The 20,802-nt window shown below is 39.2% G+C and overlaps 1 protein-coding gene across 1 annotated transcript in view; it reads left to right on the forward strand.

Moving 5' to 3' along the window:
- The first annotated feature begins 775 nt into the window (after positions 1-775).
- Positions 776-20,802, forward strand: part of LOC138213029 (chromodomain Y-like protein 2) — a 35,745-nt gene continuing 15,718 nt past the window's right edge. Inside the window, exons 1-2 of the mRNA XM_069173835.1 lie at positions 776-1,063; positions 19,017-19,623. Coding sequence (XP_069029936.1) covers positions 1,040-1,063; positions 19,017-19,623 — 631 coding nt within the window. The 5' untranslated portion in view covers positions 776-1,039. The remainder of the gene's footprint in view (positions 1,064-19,016; positions 19,624-20,802) is intronic.

Raw genomic sequence — 20,802 nt, forward strand, 5'->3', positions numbered from 1 at the left:
GATTTCTACATTGGGCTTGACATAAAAAAGTCCTGAATGTTTTAGATATTACAATGATGAAAAATATTCTAACACCTGTAGGAAACAAATTCAAGGAACATTTCATGCAGTGACTCAGCTTATACGTAACGGTCTACAATTAAATATCACTATTTTCACTTGTGAATAACTTTTCAACATATTCACTTGAGCCTGATCAATTTAAATTCACAAGTAACCAATAAGTCTTGATAACATAGGTATATATTAAATATAGAACATATAGCTTAGCTACCTTAACACTGTCATGTAGCTCCAACACTGATAATGTGGTGAGCTAAAGAAATTATTAGGTGCAACAGGGTGATTGCAAAATGGAAATACAAACATAGATTTTTGTTTTTTTAGTTGTCAACTTCTTTTGTTTATTTTTATTCATCACTAACATAAACCATAATTAAACATTATGGAAGAGATTGCTATTGCATGATGCTGCACAGGTCAATGAAAGGGTGTAGCCTACTCACATCACTAGTTTTGCAGCTTCCAGTAGGTCATCGTTGGTTATAAATAGTTCTTTGTTCTGGATGTTTCCTAATGAATCTAAATTAGGTTAGGGCAGGTCTTTCTTTGACAGTAAAGTGGACAGGTAGAGAGGATCATAGAAAGGGATCTGACTCAGCTGATGTGTGTAAACACAACATTTCATCTCCCGTTGAGTAGTTTGGATTGCAACAGAGCTCGGAGGAGCTGCTGGGCGCATGCAGACCATCAGGCTGTGCATTCTTTGCCGGGGACTAATTTCCAGTCCTCCACTTGGGTCTGGGTAAACAGCACCGCCCCGATGGTTGTTTGTTTTAAGTGTGGAACGATCCATCGCAGAGCGCCGGGCTCGATTGACACTGTCTGCTGATCTGCTACTGCGGATTGCTCAGAATAACAAGGCTGCTCGCTAATTCCCGTCTATCGGGGCTTTCGCCGAAACACCGAGAGAGTAGGGTCCAAAAAAAAGCCAACCAGGCAGGCAAGAACGCCGCGCCGCCGTTGTCCGCACCCCAGAATGGCTTCAGGAGACCTTTACGAGGTAGGATAAAACCATGTCCAAGGAAAATGCTCTGTAATATTGACGAATAATGGAATTAGGAAGTAAAGGGAAGGGCGTCGCGTATGTAAAAAGCGGTGTCCTAAGCCCTTTAACAGGCGAAACTAACCCCTCTGAAGCTTTGCGAAGACAAGATTGGTTAATTCATGTTTCTACTTTATGTCGCTTCTGATATACTTTGACATAATTCTTCGCGACTGTGGTAAATAGACACGATGTCATTTACGGGCTGAACTCCTCAGTCTGTCGCCGAGTTGAAAGTCGTGGTAAAGTGACAGCAGCGCGGAGCGGACGGGCATGGTGAATAGCTACAGACGGAGTGATGGTTCTGAAGGTGCGCATACATGCCAAAAGATATTTTGGCATCACAGGCTTTCACAGCGGTGCGAGTGTTTCGCAGGCTGTTTGGCAGATAGGACGAGAGACGCCAGTGTATTTTTTTTTTTTTTTTTTTTTATCGAGCGGTGTAAACAAGTGTGTGTGTGAGCTTCTTTCAGGGTTCATGCGTGGATTTGTGAAATTCTGACTCCCACAGTGTTGGGGGTGAAAAAAAAAAAAAAAAAAAAAAAAAAAAAGTTGACCAAATGGTTGGCAGGAAGGTCACGCTGCCCTCGTGCGCAACATCTCTCTGGAACCGTTGCCAGAAATTGCATGAAGCCTGGTTCCTACGGACAGTCACTGTCTAATGACAGTAATGCTGACAGGGTGTCATACAGTATGTTTCACTTCATGTTACTAACAGACGGATGGGGGGGGGGGGGGGGGATTTGAATGTCTGTTGACTTCCAAAGACAAACAAATATAGTTTGCATATATCACCTCTTCCTTTTTTCTTTTTTTCTCTTTTTTTTTTTTTTTTTTTTTTTAATGCACACAGTTTAATCATGTCACAACAAAGTCCATCTGAAAAGAAACTTGGGGATCCTCTGAGTGTTCAGCTAGATAACATTATCTGCTCACAGAACTGACAAATAATGCACGATAGTCAAGCAGGACATGAGTTACAAGACAATAGATTAGGCTAAATAAGTGAGAAGCAGTAAGTAATTATGTTTTCACACAATGTTAGGCTGTTGGACTGTAATATATATACATATATATATAAAGTATATTATTGCTCTTTATCCTTGAAACACATTTAATTTGGAATATGATAGCACAGTGCTGCCTATAAGCCGACCCATGGACTAAATTTAACACAAGACCAAGTTAATATATAATATTGTCTCATCCCCACCTCCTCCGTCATGGCCATGTGTTTTGGCTTTTGTCAGTTTTATTTATTTAATAATTTTTTTTGTTTGTTAAGCTTCTTTCAGCTTGGCTTCATGCGTTCATGTACCACCCCTGAGCAAAGAAAGCTGTTTATTGTATGACACATTCAAGTCATATTGTTTGGTAATTGCTACTGCTGAGTGGGGAAAAAAAAACTGTCACTTGTGATTCAGCATTGTATGAGTGTAGCTTTACATCAATTAAGGACTATAGAGCAATACTCTACTTTTGTTTTGAAGTGAGTCCTCGATTGAGAACGTTTCTTGTTCTGTGAAGGCTGTTGGTTTGATGTGAAATGTGCTTCATGTGGCAGCCTTCAACCGTGTGACCACGGGAAGCTGATTCATTTGTGTGGAGCTGAGTGACTGATCACTGCTAAGCGGGTTACTGGTTTATCATGATCTATCAATAGAAAATCTCCCCTTGTGGGATCAATAAAGTACTTCTATCTATCTATCTATCTATCTATACACACAATATTATTTACAGTGTGTGTAATTATGGCCTATAATGGTAATTACATTTTTTTAGTTGTTTTCCTGCTAACATGACAATAGCTCCATGGGTGACAGTCATGTTTTAAGTGACCAAAATGTAGAAGCTGGCCAAAGTTTGCCTGGGCTGTATAGATTTTATTTAAAAATGTGGAGAACTTCTTTTGTTGAGATGTATGGTAAGCAATAATTTTGAGGAGCTAGTGCCCGTTGGAAGCACCGTCACCAGAGAACTAGCTGATATGGTTGTGAAGAGGTGTTGTTTTTTTATGGTGCTATTGGAAATTGTTTGAAAAGTGTGATACATTTTGGAACGTTAGGACAGATTAAGAGAGATAAAAGCCAAGAAATGTATGTATCATTTGACTCTTGCATGTTCATTATTTTATGTTATTATTTTTCTTTTGAGAAAAGCAAAATCAAGGTGACTACAAACCACATTGCAGCTCACATTAATAAAGGAAGAATTTGCTGATTTCACATCAACTGAGCCAACCTGATGAGCTAAGAATAAGCTTGGTTATTTTTCAATGCAGAAGAACATCCTGACTTCACTCTTAGGTTTCTAATAAGATGTTGTGAAGCTTGAGTTGAGGTTATTAGCTGTCTGTTGGGTTCTGGAGTTAGAAAATCCATTTTAGAAAGTGGATGTTGTGGAGTCAAGGAGATGGAGCCTTGGCTCGAAAGAGGGAGCAGTGACCTCCAGGACTGAGTGAGTGAGACAGACTGAGGCCAAGGTTGGGTACTGAAATTCAGTACTCTTCTGTTGTCATTTGAGAGTGGGAAGGTGTTAAATATTCAACCTGTAATTATGTGTCTGAATTCAATATTCAGTCTCTCAGGCTGTGCCTTGTGCTACAGTGGGGGGCGTTTCTAAAATGTCACTCTGATCTATTGCATGCTTTCTTGAGCTATCAGTAAACAAGGCCATCACTCTCTTTCTTGGTGGAAAGTGAAGAAAACTTGCAAGTCCTGTTGAACCGATTTCATGACATCAAGCCATGTGTGAGAAATATTTTTGCAAAATTGTGCATCAAGATCAGGTTGTCTGCAGACTTTATAAAATGTAATGAGGCAGTGGGGATGAACATAATGTGAATTCTACAACGTCGTTGAGAAATATAACAGCCTGGGGTCAGTTGCTGTTCAAAGATACTCACTGCTTATCTGTATTTATTAACCACATTAAACACTTCAACAAAGATGCATACATTTGAACAAAATGATGTACAAAGAGACAAATTTTGAATGAAAAAAATGTATAACGTCTCGTATTATGAGAGAAGTTGAGGTTTACAGGCAACACCTGACATCTGTTAAAGGAACTCTATCTTTCCCTGAACCACAATATGCCTTTTAAGCATCAAATATTTGCCTCCTGTTGACTTTAAACGTAGCTGTCAAATATATTCATGGTTTCTTTTCAGAAGAACACTGCCGTTTCCTTGAAATATGTTGTCACAGTAGATTGTAAAGGTGACATGATTTAATCAGCTTCTTCACTGTTCTTGGTAATGATGATTTCATCACATGTAACAGGTTTCTCTGTCACAGACTGAAGCTCAGGTTGAGGTTGCATCTTCCTAAGCCATGCTGTGGCTTGTTACTGATATCTATGGTGCACAAAGGAAGAATTGTAATGACTTTCGTCACTCCTTGACTCTCGTCCAACATTAGGTCAAAGTTCTCATCGATCAAATAAAATATCTCAATGTCTACCTGACTGACATGCACAAAACCTTTGGCACAACATTCATCCTGATGTTGACCAATTATTAGCCAGTTGGAAACATGAATTTATTCCTATTGTTTTTCACAGAAAACTTATTTTCTATTGATTTAACATTACCTTCATGTTTTCTCAATATACTGGGTTGCTAAGCGTCTTTGTTTCAGTGTCTGAATGCTCTCTACCCATGACTCCTATGTTTCACACTCTATACAGCAGCCTTCATAAAAAGTTTTCGAAAGCAGAGTTAGATTTAGATGCACATGGTGAGAGGATAGCAGCTTAAAAAAAAAATGGAATTACTGCCCAGTGTCTGTATGCCTCTGCTAACCACTCAAGTAATAATTTACATGCATATCTGTTCAAACTCATATAAATGTTAATGCAAAGAAGCTAAAAATTCTGAATTGCCAATGTTTCACACAATCCTGACCACACAGAAAATCCACAATTTCTAGATGGACAATTCAATAACTGTCATAAATGTGAAATATGATTACCCCTTCTGCTCCTCAGTTATTGAGTTGAATAATAGACAGAAAAGAATAACAATCATCTTATCCTATTAGATATTTGTGTGAAATATTGTCATATTTTTGCTGTGAATTATTACGTTTATTGAATCCAAGTGGATGTCAGTACCAAATTTTAAGTAATGCCTTCAAGGTGTTCCGGAGATATCACATGCACAAGAATGAGACTGATGGATTGGAAGGTCATATTGACCTTGACCTCTGACCTCAGATCACCAAAATCTGTTCAGTTCATCCCTGAGTCCAAATTAAGGTTTGTGCCAAATTTGAAGAAGATCCCTCAAGGTGTCCTGCGATATTGGATTCTAAAGAATGGGACTCATGGATAGAACGGATGTGAGGTGATATTGACCTTGCTCTCTGACTTTTGATTACCCACCAAAACCAAGTGAAAGTTTTTGTCAAATTTGAAGGTCTCTCAAGGCATTGCTGAGTGATCGCGTTCACAAGAAATGGAAATATGTGAGGTCACAGTAATTGAACCTCTGACCTTTGACAACCAAAATCTGATAAGTACATTGTTTAGGCCAAGTGAACATTTCTGCCAATTTTGATGAAGCTTAAGGTAATCATGAGATATTGCGTTCACAAGAGAAAGAAAGTGATCTTGACCTCTGACTACCAACATCTAGTCAGTTCAGCGTTGGTACCAAGTGAATTCTTTTGCTAAGTTTGAAGAAATTCCCTTAAGGCGTTCTTGAGATATTACCATCAGAGATGGATGAGAGGGACACAAGGTCACAGTGACCCTGAATTTTGACGACCAAACTCTCATCCGTTCACTCTGAGGGCGTGTGAATGATTGTGCCACATTTTTAAGAAATTCCCTCCAGCTGTTCCTGAGATATTATGTTCATGAGAATTAATCGAATTGGGGTCACAGGGACCTTGACCTTTGACCTCCAAAAGCTATTTTACCTCATCCTTAGAACCAAGGGAATCCGTTTGTCAAGTTTGAAGAAATTCCCTGAAGGCATTCTTGAGACTCAGTGTTAATGTGAACAGGATGGAAGGACAACCTATACAAATCTATAAAATCAGAATCAGAGGTTCCAGATTAGGTGGCAATGATTTGATTCATATTGAAATGTGATTTGAAATGGGCAGTACATGCAAGAAAACCTTCAAACATCTTGCAACTGAAGCAACTTTGTGTAGAGGACTGATCAAAAATTGACGAGTGAACAAATGTGCAAAAGGTTTACAATACTTTATTTCTGCTTAAGGGGCCATTAGCATCTAGATACTTTCTTTTTCCCCAGAAAAATATAAGATCGATTGATATTTTTGTTCAATAGATGACTGAAAAAAACGAACTTTCAAGTACACCAGCTTTATCTGTAAGACACTGAGTGGCAAATTGTCAAATATTGTCCAAATATGTAAAAAGATTAGCCAACAATTTCGATAGGATGTATCTAATTTTTTACATCACTGTGTATCAGTTAAACAAACAGATATGTTGGCTTTTTCACTTAAATCATGTTGATATTAGCATGTAGCTCAGAGCACTGCTGCCTAAGCACAGCCTTACAGGCCTGTAGTAGACTCTTGGAACCAGATTAACAAGAAAATGATGTTGTGTCAGTGTGTGCTGTGGATTTTATTGAGTTTTAGGCTACAAGCTGGATGTTTCCAGGGAATTTGGTTGTGTGTTTGTTGTACTAGCTTGGGTGTTACTTCCTTATTCTGAGTCTGAGTGGTACAATTTGTGCAGTGGTGAAGATGCTGAAGCAGACCCAGCATGACTAATGCACCTGGTCAGAAATACACTCGGTTGCACCTGTAACCACAACCAAAAGTTATGTCGGCATATACAGTACGTTTACACACCAGTCTGGACATCCTCGACAGACCTTTTGTATGTTGTTTTCACTACGTTTTGGAATGTAGGATGCTGAAAAGAAATTCAGCAGCTGAGGGAGGATATGCCCTCCTCCACTCTCCCACCTCGTGCTTCAATACTAAATGTTACTAAACCTCTCTGGTCTGTGTATAAAACTGGGCCCTTCTACCTCCTCCACTTTCCTTCTTTTCTCTGCATGTGGCTCTGCTGTACTGTTAAAGTCTCCCTCCACTCAAAATTGTTTTTTTTTTCTTGTTCCCACAGTTGAAAGTTTGAGCTTCACTGTAAGAATGCAACACATTCTCGTGCTGAAACGACAGAATAGTTTGTTTTCCAGTGACTACCAAAACGACAAATATGATTGTTTTAGGTGCCCCGCATTGGACCAACGTGTCGTCAAGTGTAAAAAGACAGAATGGGTCATTTCACCATCTGAGAGTACCAGCGACGTGTGTACCGAACCTTTGTTACCATGGTCGTAATAGACACAATGTTAACGTGATACGGGTGCAGTATGTCAAAATAACTATGTGTTTTTTACCGACATGACATGCGCTCAATATATTATGTAAGTTAAAATAACCTACCATCTTTATTACTACAACCACTAGAAGTCACAAGAATAAATGTAGGTAGTTTTGACACCACAATCAACCGGTGTTGTCGCTTTCAATGAGGACCGTCTAGCATAATGAGGTATGGGCACTGTTTAAAGCTGTTTTCACAGTCGTCTGAGGATGGAGGATGGTTTCTCTGTGAAAGTGTAATTTTAAGAGGTAGTCCTACAAGGATGATTTGTAACATCACAAATATTTTAAAAGCAAATCCCAGTGCAGTCCAACTAGCACGAGTGCACAGTGCAGACTTGAAACCTCCAGTGTATACTGACAATAAAAATGGGTTTGACATTAAAGCATGAGACATTTGTGATGAGCCGTTAATCTTCTAAAATGAAATATATTTACATAGCCATACATTCTGGATGTTTTAATGAGTGAGGAAGTAAGAATCATTATAAGGATTTTGAAGACAATTAAAAAATGTTGTGGAAAAAATTATCACACAAATTATTATTCAACAAAGGGTATTTTATATACCCTTTAAACATGTCTGAAGGGGATCTTTTGGTTTGACATTGTTTGGTATTGCAAGGACTTAAATCTCTGTGTTTCAGTGCCACTCCTACAGCTCAACTATCCAATCAAAGGCTGTTTACTCCTGCTGATGTATTTAAAGCAGCAGAGAACATGATGAGCAGTTATTACCACAGCTTCATTAAACCCTCTGTTAAAATTTTCCAACCATCCACCATCTCTGGCTCAACAAACAGCACACATTGTCAGGTCCCCTCTAATTTCTCCTGAAGTGAATATTCACAAATCCACTGTGTGAAAAGGCACATGCAATGCTTCATCTTGTGAATTTTCATGCCTGTGTACCTTCATATGAACAAGCAAGCTTCTGACAGAGTCTAGCACAGTAGAAAGTAATGAATTTATAATAAATGCCAGGGGTTTTGCAACGTTTGCATACCCCTTTAGAAAATGCATTAGTTTGGGTACCAAGGCCAATTACATATCATGTTGATTTTTTTAAAGAAAAGACGTAAATACAGGCCCGGCAGTAACTATAGATTACAAAATAGCCTTTATTCAAATGCTAATGCACTGATAGTTTTTATTTCTTTAACTCAACAATTAGGAAAAGATTGTGGCATGTGCAAAAGTCTGCAAATGACTTGCAGTTTGAGAGCTTCATCAACTCATTAGGTCTTCATTTACTGGTTAGGATTTGTAAAGTAGATGAGAAATTGTCATTAGGACCATAATCAATTCTCTGACCCTTTAAACCTTCTGGTAACCTTAAACACCCACAGGGTCCTCAAAGCTGTGGACTCAGGATCTGAAAAAGAAGCTAACTGATACAAAACAGGGGAAATTTTAAAAAGATATTAAAGCTTTTCCAGCTTACAATTTCCACTGTCTGAAATGTCATCCAGAAGTGGAAGCTTAGGAGAGCTGTTGAACTAGACAATATCTGGTAGACTAAGAAAATGTTTGGATAAAGCTGTACGTCTACTGAGCAGCAATGCAAAGCAAAACCACTATCTGACTGCAGAGGAGCTGCAGGAAGGTTTAGTTGAGACTAGATAGGTGGTGCTCCATTCACAGTGTAGAAATGATGCAGAAACAGGGTTTACAAGGAATGGCCATCAGAAGGAAACCTTACTTATGATGTCATCTCAAAAGTCAATGTCTAAAGTCTGCAAAACAAGCATATGAAGGAACCAGAGTCCTTTTGGAATCTAATGCTGTGGACTGATGAAGTTAAAATTAAGCTCTTTGTTTAGAACAAAAAAGGGAGCTGCATTTGAAGCTTGCCAAGTGTTAGCATGGGGTGGGAAATTCTGCTTTGGGATTGTGTGGCAGCCAGTGGCACAGAAGACATTGCACAGATACAGGGAAAATGGATTGCACTGAATATCAGTGAATTCTGCATGTAAAGTCAGCCATCAGTTAAGTCAGCAGTCAGTAAAGACAGCGAAACAGGGAACAGGCTGTTCAGGACAATGATCCAAAGCGTATTTCCAAAACTAGGATGAATTACTTCAAGAAATGCAAGCTAGAGCTGTTAAAATTTCCCGATTGAAACACTACTGAAAATCTGGAAGTAGATTTTAAGCATGCTATGTGTGATTTGCAGATTTCATAATCACTGTTTATCTTTGTAATTTTTAAGAATTTCAAAAAAAAATGCAAATTTTCAATGTCTTTTGCTGCAGGGTTTGTATTTACGTCTTTTCACTTTAAAAATGAATAAAATAAGTAATCAGACCAGGGCTGTCCAGATTTTGCATAAAAGTGTGTGGAATATGTTTTGATGTATTTCACCACAGATTGCGTAATAGTAATACTAAATGTATGAATTAGATAATCAGGCTTTGTCGTGCTTTCACGCGATATATAAGCCAAAGGTTTTCAGTGAGTATGTCTTTGCTAGATGTGTATCACTGAAAAAGAGAAGACTGCTGAGTCTTTCGTCAACATCCTTATTTTTGTACTTACACCGATCAATCTTTAAACTACAGCACCACCTATACTTTGATTTGTAGCTACATTTTCTAGATCTGCACAGCTGTGCGAGTAGCCTCTTTAGCTGTGCAATAACCCTTTAATGCCGAGCTGGGTACTGAGCTTAAGTTAGCGGTTATGCTGATCAATTGCCATGGGCATTGATTTTCCTGCCAATAACTGAAAAAGTATGCGAGTAAAGAGGCAAAAATGACTTCTAGGATTCTGATATTTCCTGTATCAAAGTTTAGAATGGATATTTTTAGATATGTATACACATTCAAGAAATGAAAATGGACAATACAACTACAAAGTAAATTTTGTCTTTAATGTTTGTTTATTTTGTCTCAACACCAACTTCCTCCTCCTATGGTCATTTTGTTGTCTGTTTCTGGAGCAACCATTGTTCTCCAAACAGAACTATCAGCCTAAAGCCCTAAAGTGGTGATCTGTACTGTATACAGTTTCAATTTATGGCATTGGTAGTTATCAAGGGTCAGTGCAGTGCATTTCTACAACACGTATTATTAAGCAGTGACTACACAACAGAAAACATTTTCACAGGATGTAATTCTTGAAGGACTTAAATTGATTCATGTCACCCTGCATCAGTTTGGATGTGAAAATGAAGACTTGTTATCATGTTTTACAATGACCCTTCACCCTACCCACCACTGTGTCCTAATAAAGGCTACAGGGTAACTCCAACACACTGTACCCTGAAACAGGCTGCTGCAATACAGACCATGTTAAGCCAAAACTGAAGCAGTAATCCTTGATCTTCACCTGTCTAAAGATTTCTTTTAATAGATGAGGGGGCTCTTGGGCCTTGTTACAGAGAAGAGACGCTTTGATCATTATAGAAACAGGCGCTGGATATTTCAGATGAGCGAGAGATGAAAAAATACCTGTTATTGGTCAGTTATATATTTAATACCTAAAATAAAATTCACTGTCCATTTAGCTCCTCTTTGGTATTCACTGACTCCTGAGGGAGATGTCTGGCTCTTAAGCTGCTAAATGCTCCACGACAGTATTTCTCTTTGTCACTTGGTGCCACACAGGTAGCTGGCAGGCAGTTTATCAGAGCTTATTTGCTGAAAGCACCTGCCATTCCACATGACCATACCAAACAGGTTTTAAGTATGTCGCCGTTTAACTCTGTTATCTGAAGCATTTGAAAGCAAAACCAAAAACTGTTCAAAAATGCCTTTTACAGTATGAACTCCAAAGTGTCAGTGTAAGGTGTAATGCACTTTTAGATTGGGGACTTGTTTTTACTTTAAAAAAAAAGTTGAACCGGAGACATTTTTGAATTCTGGGCCACTTGTGGGTTGTAGTTGTAATGTGGGTTGTTGGTGCTGCTTGGATGTTACCATCTCATCGGACTGAAGTGGTGCAATTGTTTTGGACTTGATGGGCTGTTCTGGTTTGATGAAGGGAGGTGGTTATTTTGGTATCTACAGTCAAAGCTGGTTAGAAATCTTTTCAGTTTTTTCATTCTGAGCAGGGGAAAACAATAATGTAAGCTGCTCCGTGAGGGTCAAGGTCTCTGAGCCTCTAATCTTTTCTAATTGTTAATGTCACTTTACAAAATTTTACCTTTTTTTGTTTCACAAACTTAAATAGGTAAACCTTATAGCGTTAAAAAAAAAAAAATATATATATATATATATATATATATATATATATATTTATAGGGAGTTTTGGTGTTCATGTAAATACATTATTCATATTATGTACATACTGTATATTTTTACTGCAAAGGAAGAAAATAATTCAAGTCCCCCCATCACATCTTTAAGCAAAGTTAAAATGGTCTTGTAGGTTTTTCTGTTCCCAATTTTAAATAAGTCTATCTGAGAGCTACCAATGTCAGAAACTTTATCATATTATATTGGTTACGAGTCTGCTCTGTTGTAACTGCTTCAGAAACAGTCTGAACTGGGTCTGCTTTGAGTTGGAAGATTTTAGTCCAGTAGTTAACAATGCTTGGGCAGTTCCAAATCATGTGTGCTAATGAAGCCAGTGTTTGTCTACTTGAATGGACTTACTGTGGGAAACATCTTGGAGAGTCTCAGCTTTAATAAGTGCAGTCTGTTTAATATCTTGAACTGCAACAGTCCATGTCCGGTGCAGACAGAAGAGGAATGGTTGTGCTGTTGGGCCTTTCTCCACCTGTGATTTCCACTCAAAGATCTTGTGCAGTCGATTTGTGCCAGTACATCACAGATTTGAATTATACCTCAATTCATGGGATATATTATGGAACTAGGGGGATCATTGGGAAATAATGGAAATACCAAAAACTACAAACTCTCAGATATCAGGAAAAACAATCTATGTTGGATACATATATTGAATTTCTTCTGTAGTTTATAGAATGCTTCAATAGAAAAGTCTCATATAAAAAAATATATATGTTATATATGTAGCATTGAAGTTAGAAAGTGATGGAGCACACCGAACATTTCTGCCAGCCAAAGTGTCTCTTTATGTTGAACCAAAGTCAGATTGGATTGTGAGACTAATGGATTCCTGAACTTTAGGTTAGGAATTGGTAGCGCTGATAAATCATTGGTAGTTGTGAAAAAGGGGAGCACCTCCCCTTCTGGATTTTCTAATCTTAACCAATCGGCCCTTTGTGTGAAACCAGAATGCCATAAAGTATATGTCACAAGACCAATTATAAAGCTGAAAGCATAGCAGTTCTGTCTCTTCTAATGTCAAAATTCAGCATTTTTTTTTGGCTATTTAAGTTTGAGAAATTTTGTTTAAACTGATTTTTTTAGTAACATTTATCCCAAGGCATTTATTCATTACATTGATTAAAATTCTGTCATGGTCAAGGAACAAAAGAGGACTCAATTGCAGAACTCTGAGAGAAGAAGTAAACGCTTATTGGATTGGGGAAGAATAGAGGTGGGGGGGGGGGGGGGTCGAGGAGTGAGGAGAACAAGCAGGGAGGCTTGGCGCAGTGGTAGTTAAGTAAAGGCAGGCGGAGCTGTGGAGGTTTGCCTGAGGTTGGAGCAGTGATAATTGGGTGGAGACAGATGGAGCTGGAGTAACTGGAGGAAGCAACTGGAGTAACTCCAAAGTGGTGGAATTGATGAACTGGTGAGGAGTGGACGTTGAGTCGGGGAATAAATGCAGGAGTTAATGAGATGGGAAGCTGGTGTCTGTCATCATCCAGTTACTCAGGGTTCCACACCCACACGGGTGCACTGACAAGGGACTGACTGTCAGAAAGCACAGAGACAGAAAAGAAACACAAGGAAGGGGAAAAACACTTAGGAAAACACAGGCATGTTTGGGAAGGACTGGCAGACTGTCTGCCTGTAAAACAATTGAAAATGTTTGAAATGTCTTCAAAATCTTTTCCAGATTGCCACTGCAAAATTGATTTTCAAGGGTTCGGAACATACAATAACAAATCGCTGCATGTTCTGAACTTAAATGACCTTTTATTCTAAATTTGAATCTATTTTTATAATTATTTTTATCAACCATAGTTTTTATATGACAGAGCCTATATAACTTATTCATAAGTAAGTCTTTTGATGCACTTAAAATATGTACAAACCTAAAATGCCCAAGTATCTCAGAACAGCCCTCTTTTAGTGTCCAGCACTAGTCTGCCAACATGGAGTGTCTCTACTTTCCTTGGTATCACCTCTCCATGCCCATTTTAACATTGGAATAAAACAACTACGGGTGAAATTCAGTGTTCAAAAATACATAAGAAACAGGCCTTTTTTTTTTTTATATGACAAAAAAATCTTTGTTAGCCAGTGATTTCCATTTTAGTATATTGTGGTTGAACACAGCAAAGTTGTTATATCATGTATTGATGCTGATTTTGTCAGACAACATTACAATTATAGCAACAACATGGTCAGCTGGTTTTCTGTCAAATGTTTCCCCTTTGAATAGTGTTTCCCTCATGTTAGAGTGGTTTTCACTATCTCACTTGGCTGATGTTGGTGATGGTGCACATTTTGGTTCTTTGCCAACTCAAAAGAAGATCAAGAAGAGATTTGGCCATTTTCCCTTTGTTGAGTCATTTCAATGTGGGCTGCAGTCTCTATGGAAATGACCAGGGAATGCCAATGTGGACCATTTCCACAAGAAGACAGTGTTTTAAAAGTTTGCCGGCTTGATGTAGATGCAGTTCCGATGTTTGGTTATTGTGTCAACGTTGCTGCCTACGGTTGGTGTTGGAGTTTATTGATGCCACACATTTACTCATTCTCTGCAGCTCGTACTTAAGTATCAGGGATTTTTGAAGCCCTCTGGTCTTGTTACACAAGTTTAGCATGCTTTTCTTCACTTGTCTTGGTTTTTGTGTGTGTGTGTGTGTGTGTGTGTGTGTGTGTGTGTGTCTGTCTCTCTCTGCATCGCTATTAAGGGTGACATTATCTGTTCATTTCTCTGACACCCCTGCGGCTCCCCATCAAAGGCTGTTTACTCCTGTTAATGTGTGCGGCACATCTGAGAACATAATGAGCAGTTATTACCACAGCTACACTGAAACCTTCCAACCATTTTCTATCAATCCCATGGTCCAAAATCATGCTACTTTCAAATGTCCTATGAGTATTTATTTGACACACTCTAACAAAAATTTGTTCTTGTCTTTTCCTGAGTGACTGACAGAAAAGCTGCATTCAGTATTTGTGTTAGGAGAAACTTGTCTTTAAGACGCTACTGTAAAATTGGAAAAGCCTTACATGATCCCTGAGGATGTGTGTGATTTTTATAGAGTTAGTCAGGCGTTTTTCAGCATAAATGTACCTCCACGACTGGCAGGGATGTGATGCGTTATGTATAATGTTTAAACTAAAATATGCATGTTACATGCCTGAGATGTGTGAACAGTAGTGCTGGTGTACATTTCGAATACAGCTGATGGTGACCAATTCAAGTGTGATGTTTTAGTGTGTTGTGGGTGGATGACTGTTTTTGTTGTGATATATCCAGTGTGTTTTGTATTCTGTGATGTGTTGGGCTGGGTATTGTTCAAAAGGTTTTGATACTGCTACTGATACCATGAGTTTGATACCAGTTTGTGAAAAAGACTTTTTTCGACCCCAATTTTTATAAAAAATCTTTAGTTTTCATGCAGTTTGGAGGGGGAGAGTGTAACCAAGATTATTTGCTTTTTACAAATATCCCCTAAACGCCTCATGTGGAAGCAATTGGTAGACACAAGCTAACGATCTGCACACCGAGAAGCCTCCAGTCTGCAGTTACTGCAGTGCACGCAAATCAGTTTGTGTACAAACAACTAGTTTGAAAAGAGGAAAATAAGGTGCTCAACTGTCAAGTTTGATGTTTCGCCATGACACAGGAAGTTTATGTTTAAGGTCAAAGGATGCTTGAAACCTCATGAAACATGGCAAATACTTCCGGCGTGGTGAGACGATATATCTGACTTGTGTTTTGTGAGTGGGCATGGCCAAATGGCTCGCTACCGCCCCCTAAACTTCAGCTCCGGCACCTAGTTTCACCTACATGCACCAAATTTGTTGGACGTGTATCACACCAAGATATACAAAAAAGTCTCTTGGCATCATGACCTTAACTTAATAGAAAGTCCACCATTTTGAATTTAGTCACCATTTTTGGCTATTCGCACGTGTTGTATTTTAACGAATTCCTCCTACAGACTTTGACGTACCAACCTGAAATTTTTTCTGTCCTATCGTAACACCTGGGAGATGACAAGTTGTCAAAAGAATTTGTTTTCATCGAACGGTGTGCCCGTGCCACGGCGGCCATTTTGAGTGTCTCACCATGAAACTACAAGTTGCTGTAACATTTATGTACATATCCCGATCTTCTGCAAACATTACATCTTTAATAACAGTCCTGCCCTGAAGACACCTGTATGGTAATATTTGTTCATAGTTATAGCGCCCCCTGCTGGCAACAGGAAACATTAATTTTGTTTTAACTGCAAGCGGGGATATGCGGTCCCTCCCACGTGGCCCCGACCTGCTGGATCCCCGACGTGCACCGTGCAAGGGCCCTCATATCACTGCTTGCAGTTTTAATTGCATGTATTATTATTACATATTCCAGAAGAAGTTGCATATTGGAGTTAAGATGATCACATTATATATAGCGACTGCCGGAAAATAAAATTTCTCAAACCCTCACTGGAGTGGGAGTTGAAAGATTTATAGCCAAAAAATGGATCTCCTTAAATGAGCAGTGCCCTTATTTTATCAGGTTATGTAATATGAACAACTCATTGGCCAGAAAATCCACCTTAAGTCTAATCAGCACTTTGGCAAATCATGTTGACTGCAATCAAATTGAATTGCAAAGTAATGATCCACACTCTTATTTAAGTGATTAGTCACACACATTATGTGAATTTGGTAGACAACAGCATCAGTTAATCTTTCAGCAAGTCATGAAATATGTATTTTAATGCACCACCAACTTCTCTTTTAAATTAAGACGTATACAGTAGATTTTGGTGTTAAAATAGATAAATACAGTTAAAGTTATTTATTATTATTATTATTATTATTATTATTATTATTCAAGTAATTTCAGGAGCAATGCTTACAGAGAAAGACAGAAAAATGTACGATAGCCACTGTTTCTTTGGTTCATAAAGTTTGTTTCTTATTTCTACTCTATTTTGACTCGGAATTTGTCCATGTGTATTTGTTTCTGCTAGTGTCACTTGTTACTCTGAGTTTATTCAGCTACTGTACATAATAAATAACATATATCACATAGTTTGCTGGTGCTTTGTGGTGTCTTTTGGCTGAATATAATTACAAAATACTCAGTTGTTTCATGTGTTGGTTTAAAAAGCTGATGTTTCAGGTTTCTTCAGTTTTCAGCCTCATCTCGGCTCCTCTCTGGTCCCTTATCTTTCTTCTACAGGGAATTGGACCTTATCTGGAACTTGACATATGCCACAAAATGTGCCCTTTCAAGATTTGACACTCCCTGGCAATGTCTCAAAATTCCACATAAAAGTATGGGTATGTAAAATGGACCGGGTAAACCACTGGGAAATGTGAATATGGTTAGGCAATTCAGTGGATGTGTGCCCATTATGATTTTTCTTCTGTACAAATTTCAGTGGTGAAAATGAGGTCAGATAGCAAAGCAGGCCATGCATGGTGCTAGGCCATGAAGTTAACCAGCAAAGGAACACACCTCTAAGATAAAATCATACAAAGGGCCTCAAACTTGAAAACAAAAATAGGGCACAGGATAATGCATTTTAGTAGGCATGTGATAAAAATGTAGACATATAGCTATTTTCATGCAGTTGGTAAACTGATTAGAAGTAGATTAACAGTTCTCAGCTGTCTTGTTAGTTTAAACACATTTTTAGTTTCACACTCTTAGGCAGTAAAGGTTTACCGTATAGGACTTGAAAAACTGACTCTGGTGCCGGGTTGTAATATAAAAATACACGCTCTGGCAGATAATTCCTTTTATGCCAGGAACCACTGCCTACATGGCATCTGCGTGCGACGGTCACGGAATGTCTTGATTTTCATTTCGGTGCCCATGTTTTCAAGTTGGAGTGGCCACACAGCCTGCGCGAGACACACGTGTCATGCCTCATCGTAGCAGCCTATCATCACGAGAATACATGCCTCACCTACTTTTCCCGTGTGACATGTGCTTTTCCAAGCAAAAATAGACGGGGAAAAGATCTGTGATCACGTGTGTACTATTTAATCATAGCAGAAACCTAATGTAGGCTCCAATTATATCATGACAATAATTTAACAGGTGATGTGCAGTATTTTTCTGGTGCGCTCTGCTGTTCACTCGCTCTCCGTCTCTGTCTTGTGTCTGTTTGTGTGCCTGTGCGTCTTGCTATGAACGAGAGATCAATGAAAATCATATGACTGCTTTTGGGTTACAGCTCTTGCCTGACCTCCAATATGCAATCAGTAGTAGCAGCAGTACAGCGAGGGGTAGTCAACACACACACACACACACACACACACCATGCAGGCTGTGTTTCCCAGGCCTTAAGATTAACCAATTCCAAAAAGTTTGGTTTCGACCCGACACTAAGTATTACCAGGCCAGGATCACTGATATCAATACCAAAGCTGCTAATTCATTTATCATGTAAGGAAAAGATATATGCCCATAAGATTTATGAGGTGAATGAATTATTAATAAGCTACTTCTGAATATATTTTAATCACTACCCAAACTTGCTGAAGTTTTGGCATTTCATCTTATTGATTTTCAGGGTTAAAGTGCTAAAATAGAATCCTCCAGCTACTATGCTGGGGTGTTCTGATTGAGAGATGGACATATTAGTTTTGATCTCTAATGAAACAAAATCTACACAGTCTTTATTATGCTGAATAACAACATCAACATATACAGAAATAATTTATACTTCAGACTTGGATGGAAAAATAGTATTTTGTATTCTCAGCTGACCAGAACTGAAACTATCTGACCATTTTTACTGCTGTGTTTACAGATTATCATAGTTGTTGTATAGGCTTATTCCTTGTATTGAAATGTCTGTCGAGTATTTTACTGCAATTGCTGATCCTTTGTTTTTTGAATTTGAGTGGATTTAGATTGTCTTCAAAAGTCAAAATCTTACCAGCTGCCCTGGGCTGCCACTTTGTATTTTCCTTTAAGTCTTGAATCATCTGTACCTTTACATCTCCAGGGTTGCCTCCTGAGTTTATCTGTATTTTGTGTCTCCTCCCTACATCCATTCACTCAGATGCAAATGTGGCCAGAGTGTGCCCAGGATGTGATCTAACATGTGATGGATCTATTTTTCGATAACCACCCTTGGATCGACTTAGTTAATTAGGGGGGAGTGCATCACTTAAAAAGTTTTAAAACTTTGTGAATCAGTTTATTAGCGCTTACAGTTAATTTTTCTTAATTTATTAAATGCATCAGTTTTATTTGAGTCATTAGAATACTGTCTAATTGGCTGCCCCTCTGTGTGCTGCCCTCAGGTGGAGCGGATCGTGGACAAGAGGCGGAACAAGAAGGGTAAGTGGGAGTACCTGATTAGGTGGAAAGGTTACGGAAGTAAGGAGGACACCTGGGAGCCAGAACACCACCTACTGCACTGCGAGGAATTCATTGACCAGTTTAACAGCTTGAGATTGCACTCGCACAAACGGCCCAAAGTCCCAAAAAACCGTGGGGAGCCCCTCATCACCAGCCATCCCTCTGCCACAGAAAACTCCAGAGCTCGGTCTGAGGCCCGAAAGAAAAAAAGGACTTATGGCCCAGCTGTGGGGGTTAGAGTGGGATCTGTTCTTGGTATTGGAAGTGGAGCATCAGGACCCACTCAGAAGCAGAGAAAAGTGGGCGTGGGACCCGGGAAACATGCTTTAGGGGACCGAATTAACAAAGGCATTACGTACAAGGCTCCTCAACCAGGTGGGCCTCACTTTGGTCCTCCACTGAGGGTTCCTCATAATGGACTCCAGAACGGAGAGATGGAGCCTCTCATGTACAGGACAGCAGCCAGGTCACATAGACTGCCGTCGGTCAGAGTGGATGGAGAACAAGGACATGTGGATACCACTGGACTGCAATTCGCCACTGAACTAGGTAAGATGCTGGAAAAAATTAACCACATGGTAAACAAAGATCAGATGATACTGGATGTTATGAGTTTTTAATAGGTAACACAATAGAAAGCTGATAGTAAGTTAAACAAATTAACTTCTTCTTTTTTTTACATATAAAAATATGTGCAAAATATGTGCATGGATATACAGTGAAGGAAATAATTATTTGATCCCATGCCGATTTTGTAAGTTTTCCCACTGACAAAGAAATGAACGGTCTATAATTGTAATTGTAGGTTTATTTTAACAGTGAGAGACAGAATATCCCCCCCAAAAAAATCCAGAAAATCACATCATATACAAGTTATAAATTGATTTGCATTTGATTGTGTGAAATAAGTATTTGATCCCCTAGCAACCAGCAAGAATTTTGGCTCCCACAGACCGGTTAGATTAGTCCTCTCGCTTTAAGAAAATACTTGTTACCTGTATAAAAGACATCTGTCTCAACTCGTTACCTGTATAAAAGACACCTGTCCACAGAATCAATCAATCAGATTCCAACTTCTCCACCATGGAGACCAAAGACCTGTCTAAAGACATCAGGAACAAGATTGTAGACCTGCACAAGGCTGGAATGGGCTACAAGACCATCGGCAAGCAGCTCGGTGAGAAGGAGACAACTGTTGGTGCGATTATTGGGAAATGGAAGAAACACAAAATGACCATCTCCCTCGGTCCAGGGCGCCACGCAAGATCTCGCCTCGTAGGGTATCGATGATCATGAGAGAGGTGAGGGATCAGCCCAGAACTACATGGGAGGAACTTGTTAATGATCTCAAGACAGCTGGGACCACAGTCACCAAGAAAACTGTGGTAACTGTACGCCGTAATGGATTAAAATCCTGCAGCGCTGCAAGGTCCCCCTGCTCAAGAAGGCACATGTACAGGCCCGTCTGAAGTTTGCCAATAAACACCTGAATGATTCAGAGAAAGCTTGGGAGAAGGTGATGTGGTCCAAAATCGAGCTCTTTGGCATCAACTCGACTTGCCGTGTTTGGAGGAAGAGAAATGCTGACTACAACCCCAAGAACACCGTCCCCACCGTCAAGCATGGAGGTGGAAGCATTATGCTTTGGGGGTGTTTCTCTGCTAAGGGGACAGGAAGACTTCACCGCATCGAGGGGAGGATGGATGGGGCCATGTACTGTGAAATCTT

This window comes from Embiotoca jacksoni, unplaced genomic scaffold, assembly GCF_022577435.1.
Source record: "Embiotoca jacksoni isolate LCO1_2020_lvr unplaced genomic scaffold, fEmbJac1.0.p SCAF_6, whole genome shotgun sequence".
In the NCBI taxonomy this organism is placed as follows: Eukaryota; Metazoa; Chordata; class Actinopteri; family Embiotocidae; genus Embiotoca; species Embiotoca jacksoni.